This window comes from Gymnodraco acuticeps, unplaced genomic scaffold, assembly GCF_902827175.1.
Source record: "Gymnodraco acuticeps unplaced genomic scaffold, fGymAcu1.1, whole genome shotgun sequence".
Lineage (NCBI taxonomy): Eukaryota > Metazoa > Chordata > Actinopteri > Perciformes > Bathydraconidae > Gymnodraco > Gymnodraco acuticeps.
Genome location: NW_022991985.1, coordinates 529,379 through 549,412, shown reverse-complemented (window position 1 = coordinate 549,412; position 20,034 = coordinate 529,379). Strand labels below are relative to the sequence as shown.

The 20,034-nt window shown below is 40.7% G+C and overlaps 1 protein-coding gene across 1 annotated transcript; it reads left to right on the top strand.

Annotated features, from left to right (window-relative positions):
* The first annotated feature begins 204 nt into the window (after positions 1–204).
* On the top strand, positions 205–4,714 carry LOC117536272 (G-protein coupled receptor 135). The gene is given in 12 exon segments (XM_034201069.1): positions 205–1,002; positions 3,038–3,150; positions 3,153–3,172; positions 3,175–3,411; positions 3,413–3,494; positions 3,497–3,543; positions 3,546–3,600; positions 3,603–3,697; positions 3,700–4,018; positions 4,021–4,178; positions 4,180–4,200; positions 4,202–4,714. Coding segments are annotated over 12 exon segments (1,503 nt in total). The 5' UTR covers positions 205–832; the 3' UTR covers positions 4,388–4,714.
* The last annotated feature ends 15,320 nt before the right edge of the window (positions 4,715–20,034 follow it).

The following is a 20,034-nucleotide window of genomic DNA, read 5'->3' as shown; positions in this document are numbered from 1 at the left end:
ATCAAAGCTGAACTGTATCACATAAAAAGGCACACACACTGAAAACCCAACCCCAGAAGGGGTTCTGGGGGATTGTCCCCCAGGAGATTATTTAGAAATACTAACATATTCTGGTACACTCTGAGAAGAAATAAATCTATTACTACCAGACATATTAATAATATGTTATGCCATTGTTTGTTTTTCACTTTGTTCTGAAGCTGAACTTGCTGCTCCACACAGAGAGAAGAGTAAAGAGGAGAGTCTGTGTGAATTACTTTGTGGGTAAGGGTAGATAGCTCCCATTGTTCTGTGACCTGTCAATCATCAAACCGGGGGTACATTTTTTCCCCTCAATTTCTTTTCCTTCACTCACCCATTTTGACCCACTCCAAACGGGTCCGCGACCCACTAGTTGAAAACCACTGTTCTAGATGATAATGTATCTGCTAAATGTGTATGCATTTTTATGATGGGCCCCTTTGGATCCAGGGTCTGGGGACTTCATGGCGTACAAGGTGCATGGCCAGTAGTGTTTGTAATAATGAAGCATCATTGTAATACTCACAGAGCAACTGCCTGTTTTCACCAGTGGTGTAAAAACATTTGTCCGTAAAAAAAAGGAGCCGATGTTTTTCTCTAGATGGATCTTTGTTTTACTGCCGTTATAAATGAATAAATCCCATAAACTGTACTATGAAGGTTCAGTTGTGTGTATGTACACAGATTTGAATTGTCTTTTCTTTTTCTCCTGAGATAATGCTAACTGAAAACGTACAAATGGATGAGGAGGAGTTATCAGCAGCTACGTTGAATCCATGAAAGCACCACAGAGCGGCTGTAGTGTGAAGTGATGTGTGTGAGACCACACAGGACTTCTGTTTGTGTTGTTCGTGTGCTTCATCGATGGATTGGGTCTGCTAGCTCGGCCCTGCTGGGGGGTGGCAGCAACTACACAACCGCTGCCCCCCCGGGTCCGAGCTTCACCCACCAGCTGAACACCGCCTCACCTGTGGTGCCAAGGTGAGTCCCTCTGTCACCCACCTTCACATCTTTGCATGTGAGTGGGTCCCTGAAGGCAGCAACTGGTTGGAGTAAGTTGTAGTTAGCAAGTTATCCACAATTTCCACTAATCCTTAAAAAAGGAATACTGTAGCTAGTAGCTACAACGTCCTGGACCTGTAGCGTCCATACGCCTTACCTGGAGCTGCAGTCGCTTTAAGGTGACTCAAACACTTTTTTTATACCTGAAATGTAGAGTGGACTGAGATAAGAAAAAAAATCAGTCAACAATGTCAGTCGTGTCATAAGAAATTCCTGAAAACAACTCCCTCAGGACTTTAAACTAAAAATATCTCGAATTTTTGACATTGAATCCATCAGGGTATGAAAAATAAGGTAATACCAAATTCATGGCATTATGGTAAATAAAGGTAGTGTGATGATTTTTTATTATTTCGGAATACATAACACTCACCCTTTCTTTCTTTCCATTAATTGAATGTAAGTCTTGACACAAATACCTACTATAATAGGTTAACCTTTTTTCTTAAGTACTTTAGTGTTAAGATCCATGTGTCCCTTGAACACACGAACATTACATCACAATCAAAGAGGCCCTATTATGCTTTTTGGGGTTTTCCCTCTCCTTTAGTGTGTTCTATAGGTTTCTGTGCATGTCAATGGTCTGCAAAGGCTGCAATCCCTGTGTTCCCTTCTCATAAATCAAAACGGATGTGTAACAGCGTGATCTGATCTGATCTGCTACATAGGAATCTGACACAGCCTGTTTTTAAAGTTCTTATTTGAATAGTTGTGCTGTCACTGACCACTGTTTCCTCCTCTGGTTAGAGACACATTTAGCTGTTACAAACTGAATATGCCGAGTGCTGTCGTCGTCGCGGTCCCCCCCCCCCCCCCCAGTAGCTCTGCAGCGGTCCAAATATGCCTAAACGCTCCGGTGCAGCAGCCTAAGGGGGAGGCCTCCTGTGATGCTGCCTCTCAGCCTGGGGTTTATACGCCCAATTCAAACCGACCCTACCACCCTCCAACTCTGGGACAAAGTGAACTCTGTTTCTTGTCACACACCTCAGCTGAATGAGGCTCCTTATTTAAGGTGGAGGGTGTAAACCGGTGTAAACACAGCAGCAAGTTTGTGAGGACCCCCCCCCCCGCTCCTCTCTGGCAGAAACAGGAACTGTCGTAACTTTTACATAAATGTGAAAAACATGAACTGCACTGTGTTGACCAAAAATGATGTCTAAAACTGTGACTAGGGCATTAACAGAATAGCTCAAAGAGTAAGGTAACTCCAGCGTTATGCTCCCCTGTATCACACTGTATCATACTGATATCATGCCTTGATACTGTTTTATTGATGAGATTTGGAAAAACTCACATCCAATGTCTGGTAATATGCATATTCTTATGAAGATCACATGATCTTTTAAGTTTCAATCACAGGTTTGCCTATTTATTACATTAAGTTACTGTATACCACATTCACAATTTGAGAGCTGCTTTTGTCAAATAACAAGGTTATTTGACAAAAGCATGCATATATGCAGAGGGTCAATTGTTTAAAGTAGTATTGCTTTGCTATTGGTACAAAAACTATACTCTGAAATACATTGGTTTTAAACCAGTATTTTCCCTTGTAATGTATGGTTATTGTATATTTTCTATTTGAACCAATGGTTAGACTAATAAAATGTATGCTATGGAACCATATTTATGATATTTGGTTAGTGTTGGTGTTTTTAGCTTTGAATATTATGCATAATACATGAACTCTCACCAATTCTAGATGCACTAGTAATATTTTAGTAAATACTTATTGTTGAGTGTCTGGGCCCCTATTCTTAAGCTTTAGATAATGTATTGGGATGTCCTTTTCACATATCTCCATTATCTCCTATGATTGTATTGTATTTTTTACTTTTTCATATTCCTGAGGTATTTCATAAAGTTCTGTAAGTAAATGTAGGACCATACTTTTTCCAGACTGCAGATTGTGCAATGATTTAAGCCTCTTTCTTTCTTTCTTTTGGTCCTTAAGGGTTGTTTCCATAGTGACCAGCCTAGTGACCGCCATCACGGAGGCCACAGTGGGAAACACAGGAAACACGTCCACATTTGGCGGACAGAGAGGGGGCGAGCTGAGCGCGGCGTCCCCCCGTCGGTGCTGAGCGCAGGGTGGAGAGTAACTCGGTCCTGCAGGGCGTCGCCGTGGCCACACAGGCCCTGGTGCTGCTCTGCATCTTCCTCCTTTCCAGCCTCGGAAACTCAGCGGTGGTCATCGTCATCATCAAACACAGACAGCTCCGGACGGTGACCAACGCCTTCATCATGTCGCTGTCGCTTTCCGACTTCCTCACCGCCGTCCTGTGTCTGCCCTTCTCTTTCGTCATGCTCTTCAGTAAGGACGGTACCATGGATGTTCGGTGACGGTTTTTTCTGCGTGGCCAATGGATTTTTCAACACCTGCTTTGGCATCACCTCGACCCTGACTATGACTTGATTTCCTTCGACAGGTACTACGCCATCGTCAGACAGCCCCAGGCTAAAAATCGGGCCGCCAGAAAGCCACCCAGTTGTTGATAGCTGTGTGGTTAGCTGCGGTAATTTCTCCCTGCCTTGGTATCTGTTGGTCCGTAACCCTCCGGAAATCCATAAGCGGGGTTTCTACCACTGTATGTATGTGTTCCACTCCGGGACCCTCACGCATGGGGGACTACATATAGCATCTGCCTTATCGTCGTGTGTTACTTACTGCCCTTCTCCCTCATGTGTTTTTGTCATTATAACATCTGTAAGACGGTTCGTCTCTCTGAGATCCGAGTCAGGCCCGTCACCACGTATGCGTACTTGCTACGATTTTACAGTGAGATGCGAACAGCCACCACAGTCCTCATTATGATTGTTTTTATAATTTTTTGTTGGGGTCCATACTGTTTAATGGGGTTGGTTACAGCATTGGGAGACTACACATTCAACCCTGCGATGGACACAGTGGCTATCTGGCTAGCATGGGCAACGAGCCATCAAACCCCCTGATCTACGCCCTGAGGAACCCCAATATATCCATGCTAATGGGGCGGAGCAGAGAGGAGGGCTATCGGACCAGAAATATCGGTTCATACCTTTCCAACCAAACGCAGAACCGTGATGCTCGGATTAACCAAGCGGAAAGGATAAGGGGACCGCTACGTGACTCGTATAGGGGGTAAATAACAACAGCCGATTGTCCAGCTCGAGTCCTGCTAAAGGAGGTGAAGTGGCGATGTGGGCGTGTAAAAACCCCGCTGTGTTCTTCTGCAGGGACGCTCAGCCCGACACGGCCACACTCGCCAACTCTGACAGTGCTCCGAAGATGAAGACGGCTGACAACCAGCCTGTGACATTCTGAGAGAATCATTGTTTCTTCTCTGATCTGTATTTGCTGCTGCCACCAGTTTGTGGCAAGTTAGGAAATACCTGATAGTATTTATGTGTATTCAGTACACACACTCGGAAATTTTTAGGACTCAATCCACAGTTTGATCAGATTTTTGTTCTAGGAATCAAAAGGATTATTTTAGCTCTTCATGTATTACTATTATATTATGTTACACTGTGTGAAGACAAAGGTCAGGACTGTGAACACTCTATTTTGACTTATTTTATACAAGAACGTTCTGGAATTCCATCATTGATAAAGCATGGAGCGAAATGCAAAGCATTCGTGTTAAAAACATGACAAGCTTGTTATTGTGTTACAAAAGTCTTTGTGTCATTTCGTATGTAATTCAAAAGCTAGGTATTTCACATTTGAAAGAACCACAGTGAATTTCATCCACAAACCCTGGACGCAGGTGATACTGCAAGCCTGGTTGTTATTTGCAGTGCTGGGTTAGGGTAAAGGTATGGGTAAGGGTTATCTCAGATTTCCAAAGCACCTGCCAGTATGTACAGTTACCATTCCAGGACGTGTTCAAACCACCAACTGCTGGCTCTCAAACATCTGGAAACCAGCCTCATCGTAAACCAGTTTATACACTGCTCGAGCAGGGTTATAATGAATAGGATGGGTCCAAAAAACTTAAAGGCAAAGTTCTCAAATGTTTTCCCAAGACCGCTGTAAAGTTCTCGTTCTCTTTATACTTCCATGAAGTCGCGCAGAGCTACGTTGGTGTGGAAGTGGGCGTCGTTACATCTCAACTGGGTTTGAAAAACGATAGACGCAACCAGGTCATTATGGTTATGAGGTGGTACTACTGTAGGTTATCTCCCTAACACTAACTCGTTTTCAGTTGCATACATTTAACCCTAGACCCTAGGAACCCTAACTCTAAGAAGTTGTATACCAGAAACTGTGAATATGAGTAGTCATATGTTTGTTTTGGACATGTTCTTATTAAATATTCAAACTCATACCTGCGTATATAATATAAAAATGACTATATTTTTGATTACCCTTGTAATCATGACACAGGACCAGTTAGGGTACCTCTAATCCCCCACGTCCACTAATGGGAGTACCATTTGAGTTCCGTGTTTAGGCTAGTGCTGTTTCAGAGTTGGGTCAACTTGCAACCTCTTAAGAACCCGTTAGCTAAAGCCCGAGAGGAGCCACGTCATGACGTCAAGGGGTAAGCTGCCTTTCCTACAAATGCCCGAAAACATTTCCTGACAATGACGAAATGCGTCCAAGCTGTGCTCATGTTACTCTCACTCTTACAAAACAAGATTAAATTACATTCTTGAAAAAACAGCAATCTTTGTTTTTGCCTTCAGCTATTGCTGAATCTCTTGCAAGTACGAGAACATAGATCCATCCTCTGTGAGCCACTGCTTCACCTTTGCTGCATTCGTCTTTGTTTGTGTCGCTGTTAAATAAAACTTGGGGTTGCAATTGCTGTTGTTGCTCATGTTTAATCACGGCCCGAGCCTTTGACCGTGACTTCTGACGCTAGCCTCTTGACACTAGCCTCTTGACGGTAGCCTCTTGACGCTAGCCTCTGACGCTAGCCTCTGACGCTAGCCTCTGACGCTAGCCTCTGACGCTAGCCTTTGACGCTAGCCTCTGACGCTAGCCTCTGACGCTAGCCTCTGACCAACCCAGTCTCACAAAATGTATCTATTGATTCGTGTTCACCAACACGATTTCCCCATTTTTTTCATGTCACACAGAACGATTTTAAAAGCAATGTAAATAATAGCAAATTAGAAGGAAAAAAAGATTTAGGAAAAAAAACAGATGTCAGTATTCTGACACAGAACGATTTTTAAAGCAATGTATTTCTATTGGTAGTATGTTTCGTGCCTGCACCAAATAATAACAAATTAGAAGGAAATAAAGATTTAAAAAATACAGATTTCAGTATTCTGAGGCTCTGAGCCCCATATATTTTCCTCGCGGACGGCAAAAAAAGTCAGACATTATACAATTTAAAATAAAAACAATAATCGTGGCTTGATATTGAGTAAGAACATGTTTTTATGAACCACACAGCTTCTCGTCTTCCAAGACCCGACCGGACAAAAAGACGTGTTGCAGGCACGAAACATACTACCAATAGAAATACATGCTTTTAAAATCGTTCTGTGTGACACGAAAAAAAATAGATTGAATTATTTAGTGACTATTACACGAAATGCCGTGAGACTGGGTTGCTCTGACGCTAGCCTCTTGACGGTAGCCTCTGACGGTAGCTTCTTGACGGTAGCCTCTGACGCTAGCCTCTGATGGTAGCCTCTGACGGTAGCCTCTGACGCTAGCTTCTTGACGGTAGCCTCTGACGTAGGTGACTCTTGATGCTGACGCGGCAGAGTTTGGGCTAAAGTAAAACCAGTTTTCGGGGCTTAATGGTGGCGCCTCTGCTCTTAACCAGTCCTGGAACAGCACACGCGGAAAAGCACTTTACGGAAGTCAGGGTCATAAAGTTTACAAAGGGAGGACGTCAGGGTGGATAAACAATGCCAACAACTGCTTGTTGTAGATGTGAAGCTAAGAGACAACTGTGACTTATTTTAGCTTACATTCTGTTTGTTGCCCACATACTCAACTTACACATTTATTTATCTTTTGCAAAAACCAAACCATGCTGCCATGTAGCTCCAGTGGTGAAAGCTACTGATTTAGTCAGTGACCATGATTCCGTTCAGCTGGAATATTCAGTTTTAAAGATGCATTTGAACACCTGTAAGCAGAGCATCTAAAAAGCTTTAGAGCTTTAGATTCTGAAAATACTTCAGTTCAGATGCACACGTTGGAATTACACTTCTTAGTTTGAAACCTTTATAGTAGAAAACATTGATCATTCATGTTTGAGGTTGATGCAACAAAGCCAAAACTTGATCCCCGAAGCATCAAATATGATTACATTATCATTTAACATTAAGGTTATGAAGAGATGCAATTTCAAATGTGAGAATTTTAATTAAACTGAAGTTGAGTTGAGGTTTGCCAGGTACAGCTAAATAAATGGTTTCCTGCTCAGATTTGTATGTGTCTGAGTATTTTCAAAAGCACTATATAAAGGAAATGTATTATTATGTTTTAGGTAAATGGGTACAAAATTGACTACTGTGAAAGTGAGATAAAGTTTTAGAAGTATTTTAGAGCAAACCAAAGAAATAAACATGTCTTTAGTTAAGAAAGGGACTTCATCTGGCTGGAGCGGCAACAACCATCCAAAACAAGTATTGTTGTAACTAGAAAACGCATTTCCTGCTGAAAATGCGTGCGAATGCTGTAAACTGTGTACATTTGTTGCTGAATCTAGCTGAAAATGCAGAAAAAGCTGAATATGTTATTAGCTGAATGGTCTCTGTAGCTGCTTTTAGCTACAAAAACCAAGTAAGTGTGTTGCTGAACTTAGCGGAGAAATACAGAAAAGTGAAATGATTTGAATCAAAATTGTTACTGCTCAAATGCATTGCAATGACTTTGTTGAAAACTTAAACTGGAAGAGTAGGAAAAATAGTGAAGAAGCTTAATATTTAAAAGAAAATGTCTTAAAAGGTATAAACAACTAAATGTATAGCCTCAATGAATGAAGGAGTTATATATTAAATGTAAGTAGTAGTGAATGAATGTGTATTAAGAAGAGAAAAGTAAGTTAAAAAGGCTTTGAAAGCAGCAGAATATTTTAACTGCAAACTTTTTGAACTAACTTGATGGCGAGTGATCTGTCGCCATGGCAACGGCATTTGATTAAACCTCATAATATGCTTAGATGTGTTGATGGCTGCATCGTTACCAAACCTGTGAAGTTGTGGGCCGTTTGGAGCATTTTCCCTGAAGTTATGAGAAAACTGTGTTTCATGGTGAGCATTGTGTTGCCACGGCAACGGCATTTGAAGAAATCTCCAAACTGTCACATAGATGTCTTCATGGCTGGACTGTGAAGACACACGTGAAGTTTGAGCACTTTTTGAAGATTTTCATAGGAATTATAGCAATATCGTGTTTTATGGCGAGGGATGCGTTGCCATGACAACAGCTTTTGAGGAAAACTCACTATTGGCACAAAGACATGTTGAGGGCTGGACCATTAACCATTATCTGAAGTCTGGTGCTGTTTTGACCCTTTTCATAGGCATTACGACAACATTGTGTGTTTTTTCGCGAGGGATGCTTTTCATGGAAACGGCATATGGTGAGATCTCAGATTTGACGTAGAGCTGTTGAGGCATGGACCGGTGATATACAAGTGAAGATTGGGGGACGATCGGACCGTGTCAATTGGAGTTACAGCGACATCGTGTTTTATGGCGAGGGAACACCACATCATGTAACATCAGATTTGACGTAAAGCTGTTCAGGGCCACAGTGTTAACCATCATGTGATGTTTGGTGGCGTTCTGAGCATGTCAGTTGGAGTTATAACATCATCGTGTTCCATGACACAGGTGTTTATGTTTGAGACGTTTTGAAACATTTGTGCTTGAGCCCAGAGATCAAAGGTGTCCATGGTGATGTGCAGTAATCAGTGAGAGGAGAGCCTTTCCATTGATCTGAATGAGAGATAAACCTCTTACATGTGAACGTTTTGTTGAAGAACCGTTGCAGATATCGGTGACATTTCAACGCGTGAAGCGTCTCAGGACCCTGACTGATCTCCTGTCTGAGTCTGCTTTTTATATACTTTCAGGTCAATAATGTGGCCTTTTTGGCAGATTAACAAAGGTGTGCGGCTGCTGCTGTGAGGAAAGATCAGGCTGAATTTACAATGGGCCTTAATGGAGACATGTTGAAAGTTTTTGTTACTTCATGCCCTCAAGAGGCATTTTGTTTAATTATTTTTGCTTAATTATTTTAATTTTCCAAAGTAGGAGAGCTTTTCTTACATTTTTCTATGTCTCAGGAGCGTAGGGTTTGGGAATTATGGTAAGTTTAAAAAATATATATGAAGGCGAGTTTCAAGCTGTCCCCCACTCTAGCTGTGACATCACGCACTCTAGCCTTAACGAGCTGCGCAATACACACTAATGTTAAAATCTGAAGAAGGCCTCTCTACCAAGCTCCAAACTAAGTTAAATATCTCGAAAAGTGTAAAGGATATAAAAAATCTGAATAAGATTTTAATAGCTGAAGGTGTTGTGATCATTTTAACGTTGGAATTAAGTCTCTAGCTGAAAGTATGTGGAAGGAGTAGCATTTGGCGCAAGTCGTAGGTAAAAGAGGATTTGAAGGTTCCTCCCATTGAGTTACATGTTAAAAAAAGAGTTTAAAAAGCTGAATATTTCAAAAAGTATAAAATATTTTGAAAAAGTTGAAAGTGTCCCATCATGTGCTGAAAAGGCTGAATATTTTTGATATGTGAATGGTTTCTGTAGTTGAAAGTATAGGCTGAAGTTATCGGACAGCAACATATTGGTTGAAATAATAATAATAATAAGATTAAAGAGAAAAACAGAAGAACTATAGTGGAATGCTGTTGCACATCATTCACACTAATGATGCGTTTTAACAGCCTCTCACATTGACCAACCCATTATCATTTACTGCAGTATGCAGCTCAACAGGGGAAGGATTCAGGGGCCATGCAGCAGTAAAACTATTTTTCTCATCACTTTGGCTCGCCCCAAACATCTTAATGTATTTATCTTACATTGTGTGTCAACAATAGAGAGATTGTCCCATTTTTTATTTTCAAATGTTACATCTTCATCACGGAAAAAATTAATAATGCTTTGATTAACTTATTTCTTATGTGTTGGCAAGTTTCTGATTTAAAATGTTTTAATAAAGACAGGGTCTGATCTGTACATGATTTCAGCTTTCAATACAGGCAAGCTACCTGAATATCATTTTATTTTATTTTATGCGTAAAATAACTTTTTTTCCTGAAAATAGTTCCAAAATATATAGTTCTTTCTAGGAAAGTATATGAAAACCAAGACCTAGAGCATAAATGCTTATCTTTAGTTTGAAATAATAAAGGAGAAAGGCACCATCAGTGTTTTCAGGGGGACATCCAACCCAGTCTCATAAAAAAACGTGTCATATAGGACGTAGTATTTCTACAAAAACGCCTCTGAAATTGTAAGATCCCTACGTTTTTTTTCACCATTCATTCCAATGGCTGGCGTCTACAGTATGTCACGTGATCTTCACATTTCTCCCTGCAGAAAAAAAAAACATGGCCGAACTTCGTTTTATTCTCGGTGTAAAATGCCTATTTTAAAGTTAGTTTGGCCATTAAAATGCGTTTTGATGTCATTTGATGCGAGAAATATGAGTTGTTATTTCAGATTATGTGTGCAGTGGATGTACATGATCTTTAGTTTGCTAGTTATTACGAAGATTACTTCAGGAAATTGTGTCGATACAATGTTTATCTAACTTTAGACGTAATTCTGTCCTCCTGCTTACCGCATCATTTATGAGAAAACATTTCATAACATTAACACAACATATTCGAGGTGGTTTTAAATAACATATCCTTATTTATTTATTTCTCCAAGTTATATTTTTGTGTGCACTGAGGCAAACAGGCGTTTGTTTAATCATTTTAAGATTGGCTTTAATCAATGTTTGAAAATGAATTCTTCAAATATGATAAATGAGAGGTAACATTTTATTCATGGTATTATTTCCACATATTTCTCTCCATTCTTCCTCCAACAGTGTCGCAGTTTCTCGTCTCTCCCGTTGTTGTGCTTAGTGCGTACGCATGGGTTAGAGTTTGCGTGGAGGACCGCACATTTTCCCGTCAAGTTAGTATTTTATAAATCGCAAACATTGCGTAGAAACTGGCGTACGCCATTTTTTGAGCGTATATCTCTTTATAAATGAGGCCCCAGAGCTGGGAGAAGTACTCCGGCCTTGTACTTGAGTAAAAGTAGAAGTACTAGAGTGTAGGAATACTCTGTTACAAGTAAAAGTCCTGCATTCAAAATGTTACTCAAGTAAAAGTACAAAAGTATTGGCATCAAAATATAGTTATATAGTTAAAGGTGGGGTAGGTAAGTTTGAGAAACCAGCTCCCCCAGGAAGTGCGCCGGACTCAGATGAAAATATTCGTGCTGGCCAAATGGCGGTACTATACTCCCGTTTGGTTGCCAGGCCCGAAAACACTTTTTCCCATTGACTTACATGGGGAAAGAGTGGTCTGTAAATCGTTGGATAATTTTTTTTAAACTAAATAAACTACCCAGTATGAACACTTGTATAGCCATTATTAAAAACATTCGTTACTCAAGTTGTAATAATGTGCTAATAACGTTATTCTGAGAGTTATTTCCCTCTGCATTATGAACGCGCATCTAACCCACGGGACCGCGTCGCCCGGCACGTTCATGTTACGTGTCCTGACCAATCAGAGCACACTGTGCTCACAGGAAGGGTGGGGCTGGAGCTATTGGAGCTACAACGAGCCGTTAAAGGCATCGAGTGAAATTCAGTGAATACACGTAGTTTACAGAGATGCTGTTTGAGAAACCAATGTGAGTTGCGTTTATCTTTACCCATGGATGCACAATAAGAACGGACCCATATCGTCTTACTGCCATCCCACGGAGCTGTAATAATGGATATATTGCACATGTTTGCTGTAATTCATTATCATTCTTTCACACACACATACGGGTATTGGGCCGAGCGCGACACCGTACTTCCGGTCTGCGCCGTTTTACGCGAGGTGCAAGCAGCCGTACACCGTCTAGGTGTTGCTAAGCTTTCTGTACTGAATATCATAGTCTATTGCCTTAATCAATATCTAGTCAACTCTAAAATACCACATACAGTATATGCAATGGCATGATAATATTATTCTGACAAGTGGGGTATTCATCTGGTGTTTCCAGAAATTAGACGTAGATGCAGCCAAAATCGACGAAGGCCACTGTCGTTTTTCCATACATCTGCAGGCAGTCTGTAACAACCCACACAGCTCTAGTTTACGCTGGTAACGACCTAAAGCACACCCCTCAAGTCCAGAGATGTAATCCGAAGACATGCAGCGATTTCTTCGGTCGTTAATTCAGAAAAAAAACCTACTGCGCTCTGCCTAGCTAGTTAGCTAGCTGTTTATATTTGCACTTCCAGGATATTAGCACCTCCAGGAAAATGGCGCATTTATATATATTTATATGGCGCGTGTTGCATTGTGGGTAGCTCGTGACATCACTGTGTGTGAAAGAATACTACATGGGCTGTATGATTAAATCTTGTACCGTAAATGTTGTATTAAATAAAGTTAATATTAATTATTATTATAAGTATATATATATATATATATATATATAAAGTGCAATCATTCTTTCATGCTAAATGAAGCTCTGTTGCTTGGATATCACTAGATCCTGTTACAGCGTAATATAAGTACCGATTGATTTGTACATTAGCATAATGACTAGCTAGCCGCTAGCTGCTAACTGCCGCCTCGTTAATATAAAATCCATCATAATAACAAATCATTACCATGCTGTCATGAACGTGCGGTGCTGTTACGTGTACGCAAATTGACGTGCTTGATGTGAACGAGCATTTTGGTTAAAGTTGCGCATGCGCTATGAGCGCACATACGGGTACTTCTCAGGCATGCCGGGTAATCTGTGACGTTTCGCTCTCTCAAAAGTTGGGCCATTTTATCATCATCCGCTAATGAGCAACTCTCATAGGATTGAATGAGGCCACGCCTCCCACGCTGTATCCAGTTCTTATAGAGAACCCGCAGTAACGCGTCCTAAAACCCGGATGTAAACTTCTTCCGGTTCCTTCGTCAAAAACGCAATGCAATTTCTCCATAGGATTTTGGAAAATAGCTGGAAATAAGGTCTGTGGTTGACACACATTGAAGAGACGGATCACGTTTTGTTCAGCCGGATAATATCCACATGTCTTCCATACTTTTATCCTTTTCGAATCATAAATCTAGTCGCAAAATGCTAACGTTATGCTATAAAGGAACTACAGCAGGGTCGCTGCTTCAACGTCACGCCAACTTAAGATCCATATTCAAACATACAGATTGTAAATGGTACGAGTTGAAGCGTTTGTTTTAACAGTTCGCACGAGGCAGGTACTTGCTTTCAAGCAGAACAGGGCAAACAAACTTAGAGGGAGTGTTTTACGTGTTCGGTGTAATGACGTAAAACGTCCTCCACAACTTCTGTAGTCCTATTCAGCCACTTTGTAACAACCATCGTTTTTCAGACACGTAAACTCTTCAAAAATCACCAGCTGATGATGTATTTAATGTCGTAGAACAAAACGTGATCTGTCTCTTCAATTTGTGTCAAACACAGACCTTATTTGGAGCTATTTTCCAAAATCCTATGGAGACATTGCATTGCTTTTTATCGAAGGAACCGGACGTGGTAAAAATGCTAACTTACTTCCGGGTTTTAGGATGCGTCACTGCGGTTCTCTATTATACATCCATGGAAAATACACAACCGGAGAAAATCTGCCACTTCCTTATAGAGCCCCTCCTCCAACACACACGAACGCGCACATGACCAATGAGGGCATGAGATAAGTTTGTGCCCCGATGGAAGGCTGACAGGCAGGTAGGCCATCCAGTTATTTTAGCCGGGCCAGCTAAAATAACTGGTCGTGCTTTTTACAGTATTACGGCTTCCACAGATGACATTTTTGTATGGATTTTTTGTCAATATAAAAAGTAGTCATTGTGCAGATTGGTCCATTTCAGAATAATATATATGATGTTTTATAATTATTGATCATTAAATCAATCAATCAATCAATGTTTATTTATATAGCCCAATATCACAAATGTTACATTTGTCTCAGTGGACTTCACAGTTTGTACAGAATATCAGTATGACAATACGACACCCTCTGTCCTTAGACCCTCACATCGTACAAGGAAAAACTTCCAGAGTTTAAAGGGTAAAATGGGAGAAACCTCAGGGAGAGCAACAGAGGAGGGATCTCTCTCCCAGGACGGACAGACGTGCAATAGATGCCGTGTGTAAATTGAAAAGATAATACATTTGCAACATAGGTAGTCCAAATGTTTGGAAATGCATGTGTGAATAATAGGAAGATGAATCCACGAGGATATCCATCCAGGACTTATGATCCAGGACCACAGCCACGACTCAAGATCCAGGGCTCGCGATCAGGACCGCAGGATCATCCATGACTCCGGATCCCGCCGTAGATAGACACCAAAAAGAAAGACATTTGGGGAAGCTGGGTTAATCGGAACATGAGAGTACACAGGTATAGACAGAGAGAAGGAAGAAGTAAGATGTCCCCCGACAAACTAAGCCTATATCAGCAAAACTAGGGGCTGAATCTAATCAGCCCTAACTATAAGCTTTATCAAAAAGGAAGGTCTTAAGCGCACTCTTAAAAATGGATCGGGTGTCTGCCGCCCGAACACAAACTGGAAGCTGATTCCACAAATGTGGAGCTTGATAAGAAAAGGCTCTGGCTCCCATTGTACTTTTAGAGACTCTAGGAACAACCAACAACCGTGCATTCTTGGAACGCAATGCCCTAGTAGGACAGTAGGGTATGATGAGTTATTTAAGGTAAGATGGCGCCTGCCCATTAAGGGCTTTGTAGGCGAGAAGAAGAATTTTAAATTCTATCCAGTGTTCTATAGGGAGCCAGTGTAAGGCAGCCAGAACAGGAGTAATGTGGTCCCTTTTCCTAACTCTGGTTAGTACACGAGCTGCAGCATTTTGAATCAGCTGAAGCGACTTAACTGACTTCTTGGTACACCCTGATAATAAGGAGTTACAATAATCCAGCCTTGAAGAAACAAATGCATGGACTAGTTTCTCTGCATCGTTTTGAGGCAAGATATGCCTGATTTTTGCGATGTTACGTAGATGGAAGTAGGCGGTCCTTGAAATTGATTTTATGTGCGCGTTAAAGGATAAATCCTGATCAAATATAACACCAAGATTCCTTACAGTCTCACTGGAGGCCAAATTAATGCCATCCATAGTTTGTATATCTTTAGATAATTTGTTTCGTAGATTCTTCGGGCCAAGTACAATAACTTCAGTTTTGGTCGTGTTTAACATCAAAAGGTTTAAGGTCATCCACGTTTTTAAGTCCTTAAGGCAGTCTTGAATTTTATTTAGATGATTAATTTCATCAGGCTTGATTGATAAATATAGTTGAGTATCATCCGCATAACAATGAAAATGTACAGAATGATTCCTTATAATATTGCCTAACGGAAGCATATATAATGTGAACAAAATAGGTCCGAGCACTGAGCCCTGTGGCACTCCATGGCTAACTTTGGTTTGCGTGGAAGATTCATCATTGACACGTACAAACTGAGAGTGTTCAGATAGATAGGAACTAAACCAGTCTAAAGCAGTTCCCTGTATGCCAACTAAGTGCTCTAGTCTTTGCAATAGGATATCATGGTCGATAGTATCAAATGCAGCACTGAGATCGAGCAAAACAAGAATAGAGACACGTCCCTTGTCAGAGGCTATTAGAATGTCATTTGTGACTTTAACCAGAGCTGTCTCTGTGCTATGATGTGTTCTAAAGCCAGACTGAAAATCTTCAAATAAATCATTGTTTTTTAAGTAATCACACAACTGTTTTGCGACTGCTTTCTCGAGAATTGTTTAGAGGAATGGAAGATTAGAAATAGGTCTATAGTTGGCTAAAACCTCTGGATCGAGGTTGTACTTTTTAAGAAGCGGTTTTATCACTGCTACTTTGAATGATTGTGGAACATAGCCTGATAATAAAGACATATTCATAATATTTAATAAAGAAGTGCTAATTAATGGAAAAACTTCCTTCAACAGCTTAGTTGGAATTGGGTCTAACATGCACGTTGATGGTTTAGAAGAGAGAATCATTGAATTTAATTGTTCAAGGTTAATGGCTGAAAAGCATTCTAGTTTACTATCTAGTGTAATAATAGAACTTACGTTTCCGGGAGCTGTTGATAACACTATACTGGTCAAATGCAAGAGGTCATTAATTTTGTTTCTAAGAGTAACAATTTTATCGTTAAAAAAGCACATAAAATCATTACTACTGAGTGCTATGGGAATAGAAGGCTCAATCGAGCTGTGGCTCTCTGTCAGCCTGGCTACAGTGCTGAAAATAAATCTTGCATTATTCTTATTCTCATCTATTAATGAAGAGTAGTAGGCTGCTCTCGCTTTACGCAGTGCTTTCTTATATTCATTGAGAGTAATATGCCAAATTAAACGAGATTCTTCAAGTTTAGTGGAACGCCATATCCTTTCAAGTTGTCTCGACTTTTGCTTTATTTTGCGGGTTTCGGCATTATGCAAATGTAAACACACTACTAATAGAAATACATTGCTTTTAAAATCGTTCTGTGTGACATGAAAAAAGGGGAAAATCGTGTTGGTGAACACGAATTAATAGATTAAATGTCGTGACTATAACACAAAATGCAGTGAGACTGGGTTGCACACACACACACAGACACACACACACACACACTCACACACTCACGAATACACAGGTAATGACTTGTAGCTACTGTATAGGGAATTAATTGTAAAGCTTGGAAATTAGCATCTTAGCACGTCCGGTTCCGTCGTCAACTTTTATTTTTGACATGTGTTTTATTTAAATGTCTGAAATAAGGTCTGTGGTTAACACAAGCTTACTAAATGTTCACGTCTATTCTATGACAAAGAATACATCAGTAAATACCCCATTGGTAAATGTCTGGAGCTTCATTGTGTCATAAAAACTTGGGTTGCTAACAAGTGGCTAAATGAGGCTACTTAACGTCATCATGCTTCCCATTAGCCACCTTTAGCTTAGCGGTGGTGTTGCTCATCAATGCGACTGTGATGCAGTTCCGTCATAGCTTCATAACGTTAGCTTTTCTCTTCTGTATTTACACTTCAAAAATCATAAAGGGGTGCTAATATGTGGAGATTATTCTGCTGAACAATATATGTAACATAAACATGTGTTTGCCATTCTTTGCAATCCAATGAAACATCCCATAGATTTTTGTTCAGGGATTCCTAGTGATGCTAACTTCCAGGTCCGTCTACAGCAGGGGTGGCCAACCCGCGGCTCTCGAGCCGCATGCGGCTCTTTGCCTAGTTTCATGCGGCTCTTCAGTTCATATCGAATTGTATATGTGTGAGTTTGGGGGAGAGACATTGACTCCTGACTAGTGTTGCACGATGTACCAATACTTGAAAGGTACCGCGATACCCTGCCGTTAAAAACGTTAAGATTCCGCCGTTTCATTAGTATCGGTACTTTAAGAATGACGGGGAAAAGTACTCCGGTGAGAAAGCGCCGTTTTAATAAGAGCCGTGTGTGTTCAGCGCTCTGCTTCCACTCCCTGCACTGCAGCCTTGCCTGCAGTCCCTCCCTCTCAAGCACGCTCTAAGTCCCTCCCCTCTCAAGCACGCTCTAAGTCCCTCCCCTCTCAAGCACGCTCTAAGTGCCTCCCCTCTCTCGTGCACGCGCTAGCTGCCAGAGCATGTGAGAAAACGAGAAGCATGGCTGCAAGTGGGAGTGCAGCTGCCGCTGCGCCTCGGCTTGTTGACAAAAAAGACGCCAGAAGCGAAATTTGGAAGTATTTGAGCTATATCTCTGACAGTGAGGGCAAGCCTACGGACACCACGAGGCCTGTCTGTGAGACATGTATTAATTTTATTTAATACGAATTCTTGTCATTTATTTTATTTATTGTTCTCATTGTTTAAAAGGTTATGTTATGGTTATGGTTCTGGTGTGAAATAAAGCACAATAATTACATTTAAGACTGTTTCCCTTTATTTAAGAAAAGTATCAAAAAAGAATCGGAATCGCAATTCTTGACTTGGTATCGAAACCAAAATGTTGGTACCGTGACAACACTAGCTACTCCTGACAGTTAAACCTGATATTTAGTAGGTCTGTTAAGTATTGAATGCTGATAATTCTGACGTAATTTGGCTGGTCAAAGTTGTTTGGGCTCGGATAAAATCGCTCTGTTACTTTCGTCCCGTGTTACTTTCGTCCCGTGTTACTTTCGTCCCGGCTCTCCCTATGTGTGTATGTGTGGTGTCAGGTGTCAGTATGAGAGGATGACAGCGCGTCTAATTTTGATGTGACCCAAGAGCCAATCACAATAATACCTGCGATGCAGTGAACCAATCACCTTTGAGGGGGGGAAAACCTATCGTTGATTAAACACTATCCAGTGTTTCCCCTACCATTGTGTTGGAGGGGCGCTGCGCCCCGCCAACGGAGCCCCGCGCCCCCCCCTGAAATTCAAGGTGTTTCAAAAATATATATAATATATATTTTTTAAATATATATATAGCACCAAATTGCAAATAATCTATAACTACTGTCACTTTTCACATTGAACATGTGCTCTTTTATTAAATAAACTAAACGCTTTCATTTTAAGTTGTGAGTTTAGTGTTTTTGACCCTAAGAAACACTGATGCAATAATCAATAACAATAATCCACAGCTCCTCTCTCTGCTCCAGAGGATTTAAAAAATATATATCCCAATGCCACAAAGATGCATCAGTGACGTGGTTGAAATCTTGTCTCCAGAAAACAAAAAACTGAAACAAGCGTTATCAGTGACTGTGTGTTTGATGTGGCTCTTTGCAGTAACATAGAAAAAATGTGGCTCTTAACCTCTGACTGGTTGGCCACCCCTGGTCTACAGGAATACATCATCACTGCACCACTGTATTGTGCCTTGTTTAAAGTGTGGACTTCTGAGCAGTGCTTACAGAATAAACATCTTCCTCAGTTCAGTTCTATCATGATATATGTTGTATGTATATTATAACATTTGATTGTTGCAGCTGGTCCTATGTCTAACTACTTTATATAGTTGGATAGTTTAATCTATGAGGGGACAAACGTAGCTAGAGACAAAATCAGATCTTTCATCAGCCCTTCCCTGTCCACATATTTCAAAGTCTACATCGACACTGCAAATTTGGCAAACAGTTGGAACAGGAATAACAGAACCACTAGTGCTCTTATTTTATTCATGTTTTTTTAGGGGGGGCACAAGAACCATATTGGAGAGAAAAACGTAATTGGAATAAATATGAAAAACCTGCAGTGTGGGATTGTTTCCCACCTGTCTGACTGCATAGAGTGTTAGGTAATGTAAGGTCATTTGGTTCCTCTCTGGCCCATACACCATCCTCCTGCAGCAGAGAGCTCAGGTGTACAACACTGAGGCTCTGTTCTGATGCTGCAGTGAAAGTGAGCAGCATGCCGATACCAGGAACATGAAACCAAAACAGCCACATGGAATTCAGACGTCATTCATGTTAATGTTTACATCTGGGTTTCAAAAGTCAAAAGACATAGGGGTAAGACAAGATAAGTCTGTACTTCTTCCTACTCCTATTTCAGATATTTAGTATGTATTTGGTTTGTTTAGGTCTACATTTCATCAAGAGTTTGCTCTTTGTTCAATGTTCATTTTGTGAGTGTGGTATCCGCTTTTTGTAATGACTAACTGTAATATGACAATGGTGAAGAAACACTTCTCACAATATATTTCATATATAAAAAAGACATTTTATATTTGATACTTAAATAATTGGGAGTCAGGATCATTCAGAGGTTAATGCGAATATTTGCA